Source organism: Cupressus sempervirens, chromosome 3 (genome assembly GCF_028749045.1).
Source record: "Cupressus sempervirens isolate cs-2001-9-10 chromosome 3, ASM2874904v1, whole genome shotgun sequence".
Taxonomy (NCBI): Eukaryota; Viridiplantae; Streptophyta; class Pinopsida; order Cupressales; family Cupressaceae; genus Cupressus; species Cupressus sempervirens.
Window position 1 is genome coordinate 1,065,223,311 of NC_143120.1, and position 17,375 is coordinate 1,065,240,685.

The window sequence follows — 17,375 nt, forward strand, 5'->3', positions numbered from 1 at the left end:
GGTACATAGCTCTAATGTTTATCTAGAGTAAATGATGATGCTTCCTGTATGAGGGAGTATCTTTAGTGAGCAAAGTCATCAAGGACTCTTAGTAGTTGGTATAGAACAATGTCTTTGGAAACTTGAGTTGGTTGAAACCTTGGAGCAGATGATTGGCATAATAAAGTCTTTGTCCTTGAAGTCAATGGAGGAGAAGATACAAGAAAAACATCCTCTGACATAATGGAAAGATTATGTAGAGAAAGACATCTTTTGATAGTATGAGGAAGATGTGTAACAATGGGGGAGATGTACTATGAGAGTGATTGATGTCAATGGCGAGAAACATTGAGTAATATGAACAAGTTAGAGTGTGAACAATTGATGTTGATCCTAAGAATGAGGAAGCATAGATGGAGAAGTGTTCTTGTGAGTTTCATATTTGATTGATGAAGAGGATTTGAAAAGAAGAGAACAACAATAGCAAAGTTGGATTTGGTATTCTCAACCTAGAATTTTTCATCTATGTTGTCATCAATGCCAAAGGGGCAGACTGTTAGCATGAATGTTGATGGTATTTATTTGAGGGAATATCCTAAGCATTAGAGAGATGGTTAAAATGATTGACATGTTGCATTCATGATTATGTTTATCATTGTTGTCAACATAATATTGTTTTTGTGAAGATTGGCAGAGTAGCAAACAAAGAACAAGGTCGTGTGGACTATGTATCGAGGATGAGGTTAAGCACAGTGTGTTGTGATGTGTAGCCTAATCAAACTCAGAGTTTTATTCAACATAGTTTCCCCCCGAATTATTTCTATGGGGATTTGCCCCCAAAGCCAAAAATGACCTTATATTGTAAAAGGTGTTGGTTGTTATTTATTCTCTTTGAGGACTTATTCTAGCCCTAATTTTGTAAGTGGCAAAGGCTTGTATAAAATGGATTAGGATTAAAGATTTCATAGTGTACAATGATATTGTAGCTTCTTGCAATGGTATTGAGTTGTAAGGGATTGCAAATTGTAATCACTAGATGATAATAATATTGATTTTTTTGTTGGTGGACGTAGCTCAAGGATTAGGTGAACCACTTTAAATCTTTGTGTCTTGTGTTCTCTTATGTGTGATCTATTAGTTTCTGATATTGGTTATATTTGCATGTAATTGTTATTTGTGTCTGTGATTAATCCTAACATAGTGGAGGATATGTTCTACATTGTGTCTTGATGAAGTGGACAAGTATGTGTACAAAAATTCGAAGGCATGCAAGAATTATTCAAGAATTACAGAGGATGGTGTGAAAATAGAGCACCTAATAAGTGGTTTCTGATATTTGGATTGTATCTCTTAACAGGTGTAGAATTATGATAAGTGAAGTTAGACAATGATAGTAGACAGCCTGATGTATATGGCAGAGGTTGCACGTGTGAGAAGTTGTAAAGACTGTGAGCCGATAGTGTTTTGCAATTGCAAAAAGATGTAATGAATTGTAATATCTTAATAAGGTCATATTATAATTAATTGAGAAAGCCTCAAGACCGACTTAAGGAATTATTTTGAGGATGTGGTATAAAAGAAGGTTATTTTTCTTGTAATGATGTGTGAATTTTAAGTGTGATATGTGAAGCACTTAGTAAATGCGAGTAAGCGATCCAAGGAATTATTGGATGCGAAGTTCGAAGATCTGATATTGAGATCAAAAGAGGTTTGGTCTAGTCAAGAGGACAAAGGAGTTCAAGTTTTTCATTTCTATTATTCTACAAGGAATAATACAGAGATCAGTTGGATAGTGAGTTTAGTGGTATTGCCCTTGAAGCTGTTTGGACATTGGGTCCTTCTACCTTCTACAACTCCTAACAGTGTTGGCACCTAACAAGGTTGGAATCTCCTAACACGGATTCAAAGTCTCCTAACAAGGACTAATATGTATTGAATGTATTTCATTGGCTCCTAAAAGAGTCCATCCTCTAACAAAGACTTTTTATATTAGTACATTATTTTGCGGATATCATCCCCACCTAGGTTTTCCCTCTGATCAAGGATTTCCCTAGAAAACATATCTGGTGTTATTGTGTATGTGTATCTTCTTATGGTTATTGATTATATTGCTTACATAGTTAAGAATTAATAAAGTTGATAAGTGTTTTAGTAGTTGGATAAATGATTAACAAACTTCTCTTACATGATTTAAGATTAATAAGGTTGATAAGTGTTTTAGTAGTTGGATAAATGATTAACAAACTTCTCATAAAAGATTTGAATGAATGATATAAATGGTGGCCTTCAATTTCTATATATATCCTTCATCACTGAATGGTTTCACCTTTTCGACATGCACTGTCCTTTGCAAGAGCTCACACATCTAATACTTGACCGATAAGTGATTATCACATAATCAGTTCCTTAACTTTACTCAACTTAATTGGAATATTGTCGTGAAGTCATGATCGAATGTCTTAGATGATCTCTTATTTATTTGGCGTTCATTAGAGCGATATCTTAGTGATCCAGTAAGTCGTAATAATTTCTGATATGGAGATCCAATTATGATTCTTTGTTATTGATGCTTGGTTTTTGTAGATATATCCAATCAATGTAATGACTAATTATTGTAACCAATATTAATTCAACATCCTTGTATGACCGACTGATTCCTTATTCAATCTATGATAACTGAGGTCTTTGAATATCTGTAGCGATTGTCACCTTAATATTTCCAACTAATATCTTCTTTATATCGATATCTTGCAAATGGGTCTGGCACTGACTGACCTGGGCAATATAGCAGATATATTTAATACCAAATCTAGGGCACTTTTCAAGGAATGAGTGTGCCCTTTTTGTTAATAACAATTATTTCTTATTTTATAGAGTTATTTTCACCCTTAGCATATAGTACTTTCTAAAAAAAATTAATTCATTTTTATCACAGCATGAATCTCGACCATAATATCTCACAAAGCCTTCTGAACCTTTTTTGTTTTAAATTTAAGTCCTTTCTATCACAGCATGAATCTCGACGATAATCTCACAAAGCCTTTCGAACCTTAGCCAAGATTAATATCTTTGCCAGGATCTTTGTTACAGGATTGCTTTTTGATTGACATCCAAATTAACGAGTATCGGTCCTTTACAGCATCGCTCCTCGTCACTGATGATCATACTCATCGTTGTCATCACATTAACTCGTTCTATATAAAATATGTTTCTATGGTCCCTTCAATATGTTGGCGACAAGAAATCAAACCGAGCGAAAGACAATTTCAATCAATGGTCTATAACCAAATAACTTATCCGCATAAAGATTTAATTCCAACTATTTATTTTTTTGGCATAAAAATTCCATATCTAATGATGTTGAATATATGCGGCACACATCTCTTCGAAGATTCGTTCTAATCATTATTGAATTGTCTAATGTTGTATAGTCTAGGCATATCTGATACTGCCAATGGTGTATGAGTAAGGCTGTTTCTGTGTTGAATCATTTTCTTGACACAAGTTCATTGAGATATTTATTTAGTAATTGTTCTTTCTGATATCATGTTAAGGGAAAGGATCGTTACAAATGTAATAGCACTACTATTATTTTTGTGTGTTTCAATTGCATATCCGAATGCATATATATAAGAGTAGAAAAGACATACCTCTAAATTAATCAATCTACAATACTGTAAGTTAATTTCCATTGTGTGTATATATAACTTACAATAATGTGTGTGATTAATCAAATACAATAATGTTTAACCAATAATCACATAATCTACAACATTAACAACACTTTGTGATTGTGATCTACATCATATAAATATGAGTAATGTTTACAAATAATTATGTGTAATGTTTAGCAATAATAATTTGTAATGCTTACCAATAATAATCTAATTACTTATAGAAAAATGAGTGTAATTAAAAGAACTAGGTATAACCACTACTCATAAGATTGTTCTTTTTTCAATTCAAATTTAGCCTACAACACTTAATAAATTACACTTCTTTTTTGTTTTTAGTTGTTTGTGAAAAATGCCACACATCAAGAATGTACAATTAAATGTTAACTAAGGAGTCTTTTTAACCTTTTTGCTAGATAATGGATGAATATCCAATTCCTGAAGATATCATATATATTGTACTGTTGTTAATATACGCCGTAATCAAGTTCTTTATGTGTCAATATGTTAACCAGGTTAAGAACATTACCAGCATCAGCTTGTTCATTAAGACAAAAGATAGCTCAGTTGTTTGGGTTATCGCCAAATGGAACTGATATAAACATGAGAAACCCCTTACGCAAGCATTCAACAAGAATAGTACTTTTCCATTTACTTATAAACTTAATGCACAAGTAACAGCAAATGTTTATTCCATGCATACGTGACTGAATCTACATCATGATCCTCTTAGCTAGAGAATAGGATACAAACAAAAACCAAATTTTTAATGTTTGTAGCTGCAGAAGACATTTTCCATACCTATGATGGGCCTGTTGTTTTCCTTGTTGATGTTATATTGTTCTCAAGCTTTGTCAGATCGATCATGGTTGTTCTCTTCTCGCTCTCCTTTTCATTCAGTATGGTCTCTGTCTTAGCCCATTAGTGATTAATGCAGCGGCACTCTGTTTTCTTTCTTCCTTTGCCGTCTTTGTTCTTATTGCTTCGGTAGTGGAATACTTTTATTTATTACCGTTTCTGCCATTATGAAACTTTATCGGGTTATAATCTTTGAGGTATTTATCATATTTTCTGGCAACAGTCGTATTGCATTCATCTTCCATTATGATCGACTTATATGGTTTATCTTAAAGACTTATTAAAAGGGGAAATATCTGAGCAGTCGATGGAATGCGATTACAGAGCTACACATGCTCTGTAATCGCCGTGAGTAGTTATCACTCAGCGGACGGTCACTACTTGTCTACCTTCAGTTATGGCTTTTCAGTGCCGATTAAAGCATTTACAGATCGGTTTCCATTTGTGGGGATATGTGAATTTATTTTAGGAGGGAAGGAAGCTGTTATTTGGGCTGCTCCTAGTTTTTACGATCTGTGTCTTCTGTATTTGTGCATTTTGCGACTTTAAAACCTTCCTCTCTACGTATTATTCTTGGTATAGACGGTGATGCATGATCTGTGTAAAGATCATTTGTAATCTCTGAGATTTATATGATGTTAATTAATTTGTAGACTCTAATCGCCATACATCTGCTCATTAAGAAATGACCTAGTAAGGTCAGTATTGAAGTGCTCTTACGGTTGATATAAAAGTCCATTTAAGAGTCTAAAATCAAGCTTCCATAAAAAGCTCAAACACAGGCATGGGTACGACCCTAACAACTTAGTAATCTGTAGAAAGCATTCATTTCTAAATTTTAATAATTAGAGCTTAGCGATTTAGAATACACCAGCACCAGATTGCCTCAAAGTTTACAGCGGTTATTTTCAATTGTAGGTGATCCATGGCTTGTTCTAGCTTTCATGATATATAGTCAGAACTATTTCTAGGGAAAGATATTTGTATTCCAAACTTATGAATCAAATTATTCTACTTAAAAATGACACCATTTTCAGGTAAAAATCCTGTATAATGTTTGTCCTTTGACAAAAATTGCATTAGAAAATACTCTATATATTAATACAAAGACGTCATTTAAAACAACTAGAAGACAAGTCATGGGAAATAGCATCGCTGTACTATCCTCTTCTGCAAATCTGGAATCAAAGGCAAAACAAGCTGCTTAGAAGAGGAATTCTGTGTCTGATACCTCCAGCATTTTATGAACACCAATTGGATTGACACCAGAGCGAAATTGATTTCCTTCTATATACCTGAGGATACAATTGCAGAAGTTATTATTCAACTTTTGGCATTCAATATAAGCGTATTCAAAAGCCCTGAATCCTAAGAAATACAAAAGCAATTAGCCTTGCAGTTACCATGTTGCTCAGGAATTATCATGCCAGACAAAAAATAATTCCTATTCATGGAAACCTATTCCAGGTGTATATAACTAAAAGGACGCTTACATTTCTTTCAGGTAAGGATGCTGGTAAAATGCATCTGGAATTCTTCCAGTGAGGGAGTTGTGATCAAGATATCTGTCCGAGTCACATGGCAAAGGAAACTAAAATATCAGTGCACAAAATTCCCAAAAAAATAACGATGCATATGGAAGAGAACAAAAACTGTAACCATATCTCTACATTTATTCCAATACATTCTAGTCTCTTTGAAAGCAAAACACCCAACAAAAAAAATGAACTTTGATGATTATGGCACAGAAATCAATAAACTATAGAAGTAGGGGATTCCTTCATCGTGAAAAGTTTTCCCTAACTGAGCACTTTCAAAATACAAATGTAAATCGCATATGCTCAAATTCATTTTAAACATGAAATAAACAAAGGATATTAATATCCAAGAATAGTGTAAGTAAATCAATGAGACCTTCAAATCATCTCAGTTAAATTAGAGAATATAAGAAAGAAAGTGGGGTATACCTGAACCAGGTGAAACCCAATAACGCCAGTACCATAAGGATTAAGGCCAAATAGCTATGTCAGGAGTGAACCCTCGAGGGAGCGTAGAGATACAAAGAACAAAATGAGAGACTATAATAATGCAAGATATCGACTTATAATCACTGTCCTAGGCCCTCAATATATTGGCCAACAAAACCTCAGAAACAATGAAAGGTTTACCAAAACCATGTCCAGCTACTCCACATTCAACCAATGCACACCACAAGTCCAAAAGCAACTCCTCTAGAAATAGAATGTGATTTCCAACTTGGACTAGTTTGAAGCCAATGACCATGGGATCAAAGTGCAATTCCAAATGCTTCACCATGAGGCAACATTTACCAGTACACAACTATAAATAGACAATTAAAGATGCTAGTCATAGTTCACTGAATAATCCCCTAAATTGATTGACCTATTATAATCATCATAAGACCAATGAAAGTGCTAGAAACTACCAAGTACAAATCTCAAGATTTCATCGAATCAGGGCATCATTTTCCATGTGAGAACATAATTTAGAATACTACAAATAAGATATCTTAAACAATTTCAACTAGACCTTGGACTTGCAAGGTGTACAAAACACTTAATCCCTACTCCTAACAATTTTCCACTTGTACACATTGCAAGAATAATAAGGGGGTCCAACAAAGTGAACTTTATGCTAAGGGTTAACCCCTGTAGCCATCGTGCACCATCTGAACTATATATTATACCCACAATTTCATGAAATCACCTGTAACATTGCAAGAATAATAAGGGGGTCCAACAAAGTGAACTTTATGCTAAGGGTTAACCCCTGTAGCCATTGTGAACCATCCGAACTCCTATATATTATACCCACAAGTTCATCAAATCACCTGCAACATTCATAAACAATTCCACCTGCTTGACCATAACCCTCTTATCCACACATCATTGATAAATGATACCACATATCAATGTGCTTCATCCATGTATGAAAAGTAGAGCCTTTTTACCAAGCTGATGGCACTAAATCTATCATACTTGATAACCACCATTTCATGTTTCAATCTGATGTCTTTAATTACTATATAATGTTTCAAGCTTATGTCCAAACAAAATATCCAAAGCTAAAACACCTCCTTATAGGCATGAGTAATAGCCATATAACCATCTGCTTTCCACAACTACCTAATCAAAGTCTACAAAACCTTGAACATCAAATGCCCTCAAAATCTTTCCTTGCCAGAAACAAATCAAACACTTTAATGCATCTCTGAGATAACTAAAGGTCCTATTATCCGTAATCCAATGCTATTTCACTGAACTCAGGACTCTCACTGCTCAAAAGCTCGAACTGCTTAGGACTCCCAACTCATGACTCTCAATGGTTGAGCAATGTCCCGTATGGTGCAACTGCAAACTATAACATGCATGAGGTTACCAATTACACTCACATAAAGGAAGTGATGCATGTCCTCAATCTAAGGTTAGAAAGTGCTAATCAACAGAGAATTTGTTCCTGTAAGCCTGGGAAGACCATCTTATTTGTAATCCTACATCTTATACCACCAAAACAGAGTTAACATACCTACTCTCTAACTGTAACTAGGATACTTCGGAAATTTATATGCAATGCTAGTAAAGACTCCAACTCTGATATAAACATATGTAGAGAATTGAATAAACTGATTTCCCCAATATGCAATGGCGGAAATAGCTTGCAATGCTACTCTCTTATTAAGATCATCTTCCCAGATTTTGATGAGATAATAGGCAAATGCAGTGTTTGCAGAGTTTACTCTCTTTTGACCGCAGCAGGTAACTCCCACTTTATTCAGTCCTAGGAATACTACTCTTCTTTCCAAGAGACAGACAAGGTAGGAAGTCCTAGGTAAACATTTGCTTTCATGTACATTACAACGTTGGATCATGAAAGTGATCATTAGTCAATCTTTTTTAATATATTCCATCCCTTTTTATTATTTAATAGTGAGCATATAACTAAACATCCCAAGATGAAATTTGTTAGCAATAAGATTCTCTGTGACTCTATTCAATAAGCTAATTAAGTCATTCATATCTTAAATGACTCAGTCTTGTGAAGTATCTTTGGCAATCTAGTAATTGTTGCCTCTATATTTTTCAACTAATCTATTCCATCCTTACTTATTGTAGTGGGCATATACCAAAACATCCAAGGGTGAAATTTGTTAGCAGTGAGATTCCCTACAACTCTATTCAATAAGCTTAGTCTTTCATATCTTCAATGAACTCACTCCTGAAAAGTATAATTGGCAATCTAGTAAATGTTACCCCATCTTTTTCAACCAATTATAATTAATAGAATCAGTACAACAATCCAGATGCTTATCATAATAATCTCGTGCATATTTAATTGTTAAGAAGCATCCTATCCATGAATTGGTATACCAAGAATCGTTTCAATATCATTAGGTCCAAAGATTTTATTTTTCATGTTATCATAATGTTGAGCACATGCCAATATCAGTTTAGGTGTTCGCACTGAAATAAGAAAAGTTACATATTGGACAATACCAGTGAGTGCAGCATAGTTAGCCCAATGCGAACTGCCATATACTTTGCTCACTCTCTGAATGTATCCTTCATCATCAAAATGAGCAAGGGTCTCTATAACAATTGATAAGACTATCAAAGTAATTTTTGAAGGGGAAAGTTTGAAATTGTTATGCATTTTGTTTCATTGTCTGACCTTGAGTGATATAACGAAGATTACCAAAATACTAGCAGAAAAAAAATCACAGATTGTTAGATCAAAATATGAACAAACAAAAATGTTTTCACAAATTGGTAGATAAATTTATGCACAAACGAAATGCAAGGATAGCAAGCAAAAAGAAAATTGAAGTACAGAAAAACCAGAATGCCGAGGTTTTGAAGCTAGGAAGTGATTTGCAAAAATGTAATGAAGGTCCAAGGGCCTTGGAGGAATCAATACAAAAGTGGCAGAAACTAGAACTCAAGATGCAATTTACAAAATTTGCATAAAAGCGTGAAAACCCCAAACTTCCATGATTCTCAGTTTGCAGAAAATAGAGGAGAAAAAGTGGTTTGCACAACTGCATTAAGACTCCAAAATTCTGATGTAGAAAGCAGGAAAGAAACGGAGTTGATCGGAAAAACTTTAAGGAGTCTAACTCGAGCATGGATTCTAGCAAATGGGGAAAAAACTCTTTATAAGGCTACCATACGTGAAAAAACCCTAATAGATTCACAAACTAGTCCTAAAATGTTTTGGGAAGGCTACCGCACAAAAAAAAGCCCAGAAGGCATTCACAAAGTAGTGAGAGGTTTCCAAACTCAAACATGAAATTTGTTTGTAAAAGAAATTAGGGAATACATTAAAAATGGGAAGACGAGATCTTGCGATAGCAGCAGATATGGAAATATCCTTATTCGATAACACAGCAACAACTGCAAGTGTTTGGAATGATGGTTTATAAAAACCCTAGTACAATGCAAATGAAGGGAAACCCTACTAGAACCCTACAAATGCCAACACAATGCAATGTGAGTGAGCATATTAATAAAACAATTTGTTTTGAATGCACATAGGGGATAGGTGGTTCACCAATGAAGGCTGCAAAGAATGAAAAGAGGCAAAAATTCAAAGAAATATTTTTCAAATGCCGTTGCAATAGCTTATGTAAGTTTTTTGTGTGTAATGGTACAAGCTCCTTCAAAGAAAAATAATCAAAGGAGCGAAAGATTGGATGCACTTTTGCGAATGTTGCTTGATTCACAAGAAATTCTCAATCTCTGCAATACAATGTGGTAAAAGGCAGAGGTTGATGTGCAATTTGCATAAATTGTTCAATCATTGGAAAACTCTGGGACTTCCACCTTATGCCAAAACACATTCTTTTCTGAACTGAGAAATAAACTTTAATAAAAATTTGACTCATTCAAAGATCACCAAGGCTGACAATCCTCCAACCCACAAAGGGTGTCTTTGACGATGACTTTATAACTTGACAAACAAATGACACTATCACGTAGATTTCAAAAAGACTAGATTTTTTTGAAACTACTTGTCAAAAAACAAAGATAACATAATTCCAAAGCTCTCTACCAAGGTTAGACATAAACCTACGAACAAATATCACTGCTTCATCAATATTCAATTATGTCAATACAAGGCAATGGTTAGTATGATCCAATCAGTTCCAAATAAACAAAATGATTAGACACTTTTTACAAACCCAAGTTGTAATGCAAAAACATCAAACTTTAAATACCACATCCACAGAGACTATTGTAACACATACATATACCACTTCAACCTATAAGCCAGGTTGAAGCATTTTTTCTTTTCTTTTGATCACAAAAATATCAAGGTGTTTCATGTAAATTTCTGCCTCAATCCCAGTGCCACAAAAAACAATTTAAACATACATTTGCTCTACATCAAAATTACATACACCAATAGAAAAAATGAATAACAGAACTTAACTTGTTATTGGAAAATAAATTCACCAAAATTACTCCCTTGTTTATACCTTTGTACCATTATAACTTACAATCTACTCCAAACACTCTATTAAACATCCATGTGCATCCTTTCACTTGAGAAAATCCACATAATGTCCCCATTAGTTGCAACATCGAAATTTCAGGGAATAGCCTAATATTGGACCCTCGTAGGCTAATAAGGATGGTTAGAGGGTCTTTTGAGGATTGATTCATCTCCAACTTTCAGCGATTCACGGATTTGGCCTTTGTTCGATGTCATTTGGACTCCATTTGCCATACTTACTATGTATAGTAAGGGGTAATAGAGATGGACCCTTTCTATTTTTTATAAAGTATATTTGGTCACATGGGGAATTATGAGGAGAGATTCCTATTTCAAATAGCATGGCAATCAGACAAGTATTTCAAGTGATATTAAGTTCAAGTGACTTAAGTGACTTATTTAAATATTTTAATGTTATAAAGTTATAAAGTTACTTAAGTGACTAAAAAACGAAATTGGCTTTTAATCCCACATTGCCTAGTTGTTTGTGTCTTCCCTTATATCAAGGTTATAAAAGCGTGGAGCTACATTGGGATGGACACAAAGAATATATGTGATTAAAAAAATCCTAAAAGGTTGCTTATTGTGACTGGATACTTCCTAAGGACGAAACCCCTTAAGGAAATTTAGTATGACTGGACGCAAACCCAATAACTCACCTTAAGCTTTCAGACTGGAGTTAACAACAGCAGATACAAATCAGTAAAGAAGGCTTTTCTGAAGATTGACGGCAGTTAGTAAGGTACGAACAGTTGAAGTTGATAATTCCTAAAGCCGAGCATTGATATATGACAAGTTCAAAAGTTGGGCAGGTAGATTAGACGTCCATAATCTATTAGCATAGCAGAGGTATCTTCCTTAACATCTTTGTGACAGTACGTAAGGGGAATCTGTGCTTAGAGGTGATCTATTTGTAGGGATGTAAGCATATAGTTAGCTGAGAGGAATTTCTTGAGTCAGGTCACCTCCAACAATGTGTATTACAGTCAATGTGTACACGTCATAATCCGCAAGGAGCATAAGGGACGGCAGTGTTAGCAGCCGGAATATTGGTTACGACATCTGCATCTGCATTTACAGAGAGGTCACGGGTTATAGACATTCTGCTGAAGCTGATACCAGTAAATTGCGATGAGTGTTGGAGCATTTGGGAGTTGACAGTTCCAAAACTATAGCCATTGGAGGCATGCCGTGGACCACAACACAGACTTCCAGCTGTCTACAACTAACCAAGTTTCAGTTATCATTCTTTGTGTTTACAAACTTGAGTATGGGTGTGTACACTACTTCCAGTTTAATGAAATACTTGAGTCCATACCTGTAGTCTTCTTGCATATCTGAAATAAAGATAATTTGTTATTAATTGAACAACGACTGCACATTCAATACAACTTAGTCTTTTCTTCAAGATCACTGTTGTTGTAATTGATTTGGAAATGATGCATTAATATGTGGGGAATAGTTATTTACCTAAATGTGATGCAATAATCGCAACAGTAGTATCAGCAGGTTCATCATTCAGTTTTCATGCCAACTATTTGATTAAATTTTGAGGGTCAGAAATTGATTTCTTTAGTCAGATTAAGGGCCAGAATATTACAGTGGTATCAGAGCTTAATACGAAGATTAAATTCTGTTTGACAAAATATCTCAAGTCAAGATTTAATTCATTTTGATCATATTATGACCAGATCATTACAGTGGTATCAGAGCTGGTCTTCCTGCCAGCCTGTGGATTTATAACAGAGGCAAATTTTTATAGGATTTATCAGAAACAATTTAAGTTGAGAGATGGAGATTGTGGAGTGAATTTGTGATTGTTTATGCAAGTAGAAGTCTGTTTATGAATGCAGTAGTGCTATGAAATGGAGCATTGTTTAGTAGAAGGTATAGGAAAGAGGAAGTGAAACACGTACAAGACACTCAAATGGCTCGTAATGAGAATGAACAAGGACGGGAATTGAGGGAAACCTTGAGGGCTATTAGAGATGGGCAGAACAATATAGCCATTGCAGTTCAGCAGCTTACAAGTGCTATGCAGCAGTTAGCTCCGCCTCACAAGGCAGCCTCGAGTCATCATAGTGGAGGTGGTAGTGTGGCAAGATCACCACGAGCTGCTAGGGCCCCCACACAGAACGCTAACAAGCCTCTGATGTCCATTTTTAATGCAGAGGAAGAGGTAGCACCACCCACAACACCAAACTTACTACCAAATAATGTTATGGCAATGTACGATGAATGGGATTTATTCCCTGATCCGGTTTAGCAGAATTTGTCCTTTGCTCAATACTTAAATCAAAAAATTGAGAGCTTGTCAGATCCTGAGACAGTAGAGAGGACAGCAAGGTATACGGTTTTTTCCTTTAGAAGGCCGAAATCAAGATTGCAGGGAAGGAAACTTGAGTTTTCCCCGACAAGTGTCTGATGCAAATGTACCTGTACTTAGTACGACACCTGCTAGTCCTATCTGCCGTGTTGATGATGGACCCAGTTCACAAAGATCAGTAGATGTGTCAGTACCCTTGGTGGATAGCAACACTAAGCTTCAGCACATTGAGGCCCCTAGAGTTGTTGCAATTAGTGCAAAGACAGTTCAGCAGTTGTTACTACTGATACTCTAGGCTCTCTTGAGGAGGGAATTATTATTGGAGATTTGTATGGGAGTTGTCATAGTGTTGCTCCAGTGCAGGAGGCAGTTGCTTCCTCGGGTGGGACCGATGCATGTATGGAGTCACCTAGATGTGATGTCGATGATTTGGGTGTTACAGCAGAGTCAGTAGGTGTGGGTTCATGCTCTAGCGTTATCAATTCGCAGCCTGGCATAGAGTCATGTGCAGAGTTAGGTGACGACAGTTGAGACTCTATTAGGTGATGGGGATGCAGACAATGTGGACATCTCTAGTGATTTGTTGGATGATGCTATGATTTGCACCGAGTATGATACTCCTTGCCAGATATTGGGTGATCACTCTTATGAGATTTTGGATGAGTCCCGGGATCAATGTTTACAGGATCTTACTATTGAGGTGGAAGCTGAGACGTGGGGAGATTGAGATTGCGAGGGCTTCTATTTCTTCCAGTTGTTTGAGGTACATAGTAGTTGTATCTCGAATGCAGAGTTGTGCAAGGACAATAGAACGTGTATGAGTGATCTTGTGGTGGACAGTTTTGATTCAGTTTCCTATCACAGTACAATTAGTGAGACTCGGAGCTTGCATAAAAGTCAGGGGTTACAAAGGCATCATGTGACTTATCAGCTGAAAGTGAGTGATAGTGACATTTATTCATCTCTTGATCATTATGATGTTATTCGGAAAATGCTAGCTACATTTGGTTGGGATGCCCCAGTGTCAGATGAGCACGTGATAGTAGTATTTCCCTAGCAAAGGTTCATGCGCTTCGAGAGGTTGTTAGGATTTTGAAGCATAGTTACTCTCAGTTAGTTGATGACAGAGATTACCTTTTGGAGTGGGGTAGCATCTGCTATGAGGCGTTGTTAGGGAAAGAGGAGGTGGTTGAGCTCACTCGAGAGCTTGAGGTGATGGTGGACTCTCTTCACTATACTCAGTTGGCTCTTCAAGAGTCACAGCCACAATGGGGTGAAGTTACTGTGGAGTTAGAATGGGTACAGTCAACACTAGCCCCAAACCTTGTTCAGTTACATATTGTGGTTGGTGGTGAGTTTACTTCTATGGTTGAGGATGAGGGATGTGATGATGTGGCGAAAATATTCGTTCAGGATATGAGTGTAGTATGTACAGAGGAGGCGAGAGCATCAGTGGAGATGGGCTCTCATGGTGATTTGCTTCCTTCTACTAGAAGTGAATCTATTTCTTCTTTTCTTACAGCTGGTAGCACTAGACAGTTGGCATTGTCACATTTTCAGAGAGATCAGCTGTGGATTGTGGGGGAGCCGATTGATGCTTCCACATATAATTTCTATTGTACTGAGTCATTCATGGAGTATGTGCTTGAGAGCTCGGATTTCCGAGAAGTTTCATACAGTATATATGAGGGTGCTCTCATTCGAGGCTCTTGTGCTATTCGACGATTCGTGAGGAATATTGTAGAGACTGGCTACAATGCTTCTCAATAGGGATTTTGTGGTTGGGTTTGCTGAGAGGGTTGCCCAGGATCTTGCCTGATTAATAGTTCAAAGTCAGAGATTGGAAACATCTTCTAATTTCCAGTTTGATGACAATAAGCCCTTGACAGAGACTGGGAGTTTTTATTGGCATTACACTATGAGGAGTGCTCATCACTTTACTTTTGACCCACAAGTGGAGGACTTGGTTTTCAATGTTATGGATGGTAATAGAAGATTTGGTGTAGTTAGTGAGACTCGGAGCTTGCATAAAAGTCAGGGGTTATAAAGGCATCATGTGACTTATTAGCTAAAGGTGAGTGATAGTGACATTTATTCATCTCTTGATCATTATGATGTTATTCAGCATATGCTAGCTACATTTGGTTGGGATGCCCTAGTGTCAGATAAGCATGGTGATAGTAGTCTTTCCCTAGCAGAGGTTCATGTGCTTTGAGAGGTTGTTAGGATCTTGAAGCATAGTTACTCTCAATTAGTTGACGATAGAGATTACCTTCTGGAGTGGGGTAGCACCTGCTATGAGTCGTTGTTAAGGAAAGAGGAGGTAATTGAGCTCACCTGAGAGCTTGAGGTGACGGTGGACTCTCTTCAGTATACTCAGTTGGCTCTTCAGGAGTCATAGTCACAGTGGGGTGAGGTTACCGTGGAGTTAAAACAAGTACAGTCAACACCAGCCCCAGACCTGTTTAGTTACATATTGTGGTTGGTGGTGAGTTTGCTTCTACAGTTGAGGATGAGGGATGTGATGATGTGGCGAAAACATTCGTCCAGGATATGAGTGTAGTATGTACAGAGGAGGCGAAAGCATCAATGGAGATGGGCTCTCATGGTGATTTGCTTCCTTCTACTGGAAGTGAATCTATTTCTTCTTTTCTTACAGCTGGTAGGATTGAACAATTGGCATTTTCACATTTTCAGAGAGATCAATTGTGGATTGTGGGGGAGCAGATTGATGCTTCCACATATAATTTCTATTGTGCTGAGTCATTCATGGAGTATTTGCTTGAGAGCTCAGATTTGCGAGAGGTTTCATACAGTATATCTGAGGGTGCTCTCATTCGGGGCTCTCGTGCTATTCGACGATCAGTGAGGAATATTATAGAGACCTTGGCTACAATGCTTCCCAATAGGGATTTTGCGGTTGGGCTTGCTGAGAGGGTTGCCCAGGATCCTGCCCAACCAATAGTTCAAAGTCAGAGATTGGAAACATCTTATGATTTCCAGTTTGATGACGATGAGCCCTTGACAGAGATTGGGAGTTTTTATCGGCATTACACTGTGAGGAGTGCTCATCACTTTTCTTTTGACCCACAGGTGGACTTGGTTTTTAGTGTTATGGATGGTGACAGAAGATTTGGTATTCATTACACCCGCAGAGGGCGTACTTCTTCACTAATGGAGGGAGATTCTGAGATACAGATTATTGTGAAATAGTTGGATGTACTAGTGAATGAGATGAATCAAAATCACAAACGAATGACCCAACTGATTTCAAAGTCGAGATTTGAGCAGAGAATGATATCACATTTTTTAGGAGCGGAAGGTGATGATACAGTTGCGGCTTCAGATTTGCGGGACATTTCTTATGAGACATTGCATGAGTTGAGCACAATTGAGATGGAATACGATGAGGATTTATGTCAGGTTAAGTCAGACGATGCAGTTGTTGGCATGAGCTCCCCAGATCATGTATTTGATGGCGATGTAGTGATAGTGGGAGTAGGAGCATGCGAGGATACTGTCATATCAGCAGCCACTTCTGTGTTGGTTGAGCCATCCAATGAAGAGTTTAGCAGTATGCAAGCGGTTGTATATGTGAACTCTGATGATAGTACACTTGTTATTGTTGATGAGGTGAGCAATGTAGTATTTAGAGTCATGCTATACTATCGATCAACAAAGTGTTGATGTTCACTTCATGAATAATCTAAATAATCCTATGTTTGACATGGATGCAACATTGTCTTATGACAATCCGTTGTTTGAGGTTGATGTCGATCACTCACTTGAGTGGAGTTGGGCTCAATTTTCACCATCTGTTAAGATTCAATTTTGTAATGCGGCAGTTAGTAATGTTCTTGTGTCCATAGATTTTGATGTGGCTACACCTATGGTTGATACAGTTGGCATGAGTGCATATGGTTCTCCTGTAGCTACGTCTCTTCAAGGGATTGTTGATCTGAATTTCAGTCCCGTTTATATTATATGGGTGAGAACTAGGATGAAGATATTTCTTGTGGGGGATT

General features: G+C 36.7%; 1 protein-coding gene across 1 annotated transcript in view; it reads right to left on the reverse strand.

Annotated features, from left to right (window-relative positions):
- Nucleotides 1-5,315: 5,315 nt before the first annotated feature.
- The window catches only part of LOC149570413 (uncharacterized), a 71,016-nt gene continuing 58,956 nt past the window's right edge, over nucleotides 5,316-17,375 (reverse strand). Inside the window, exons 10-11 of the mRNA XM_089823070.1 lie at nucleotides 6,005-6,076; nucleotides 5,316-5,806 (exon numbers count right to left, since the gene is read on the reverse strand). Coding sequence (XP_089679196.1) covers nucleotides 5,716-5,806; nucleotides 6,005-6,076 — 163 coding nt within the window. The 3' untranslated portion in view covers nucleotides 5,316-5,715. The remainder of the gene's footprint in view (nucleotides 5,807-6,004; nucleotides 6,077-17,375) is intronic.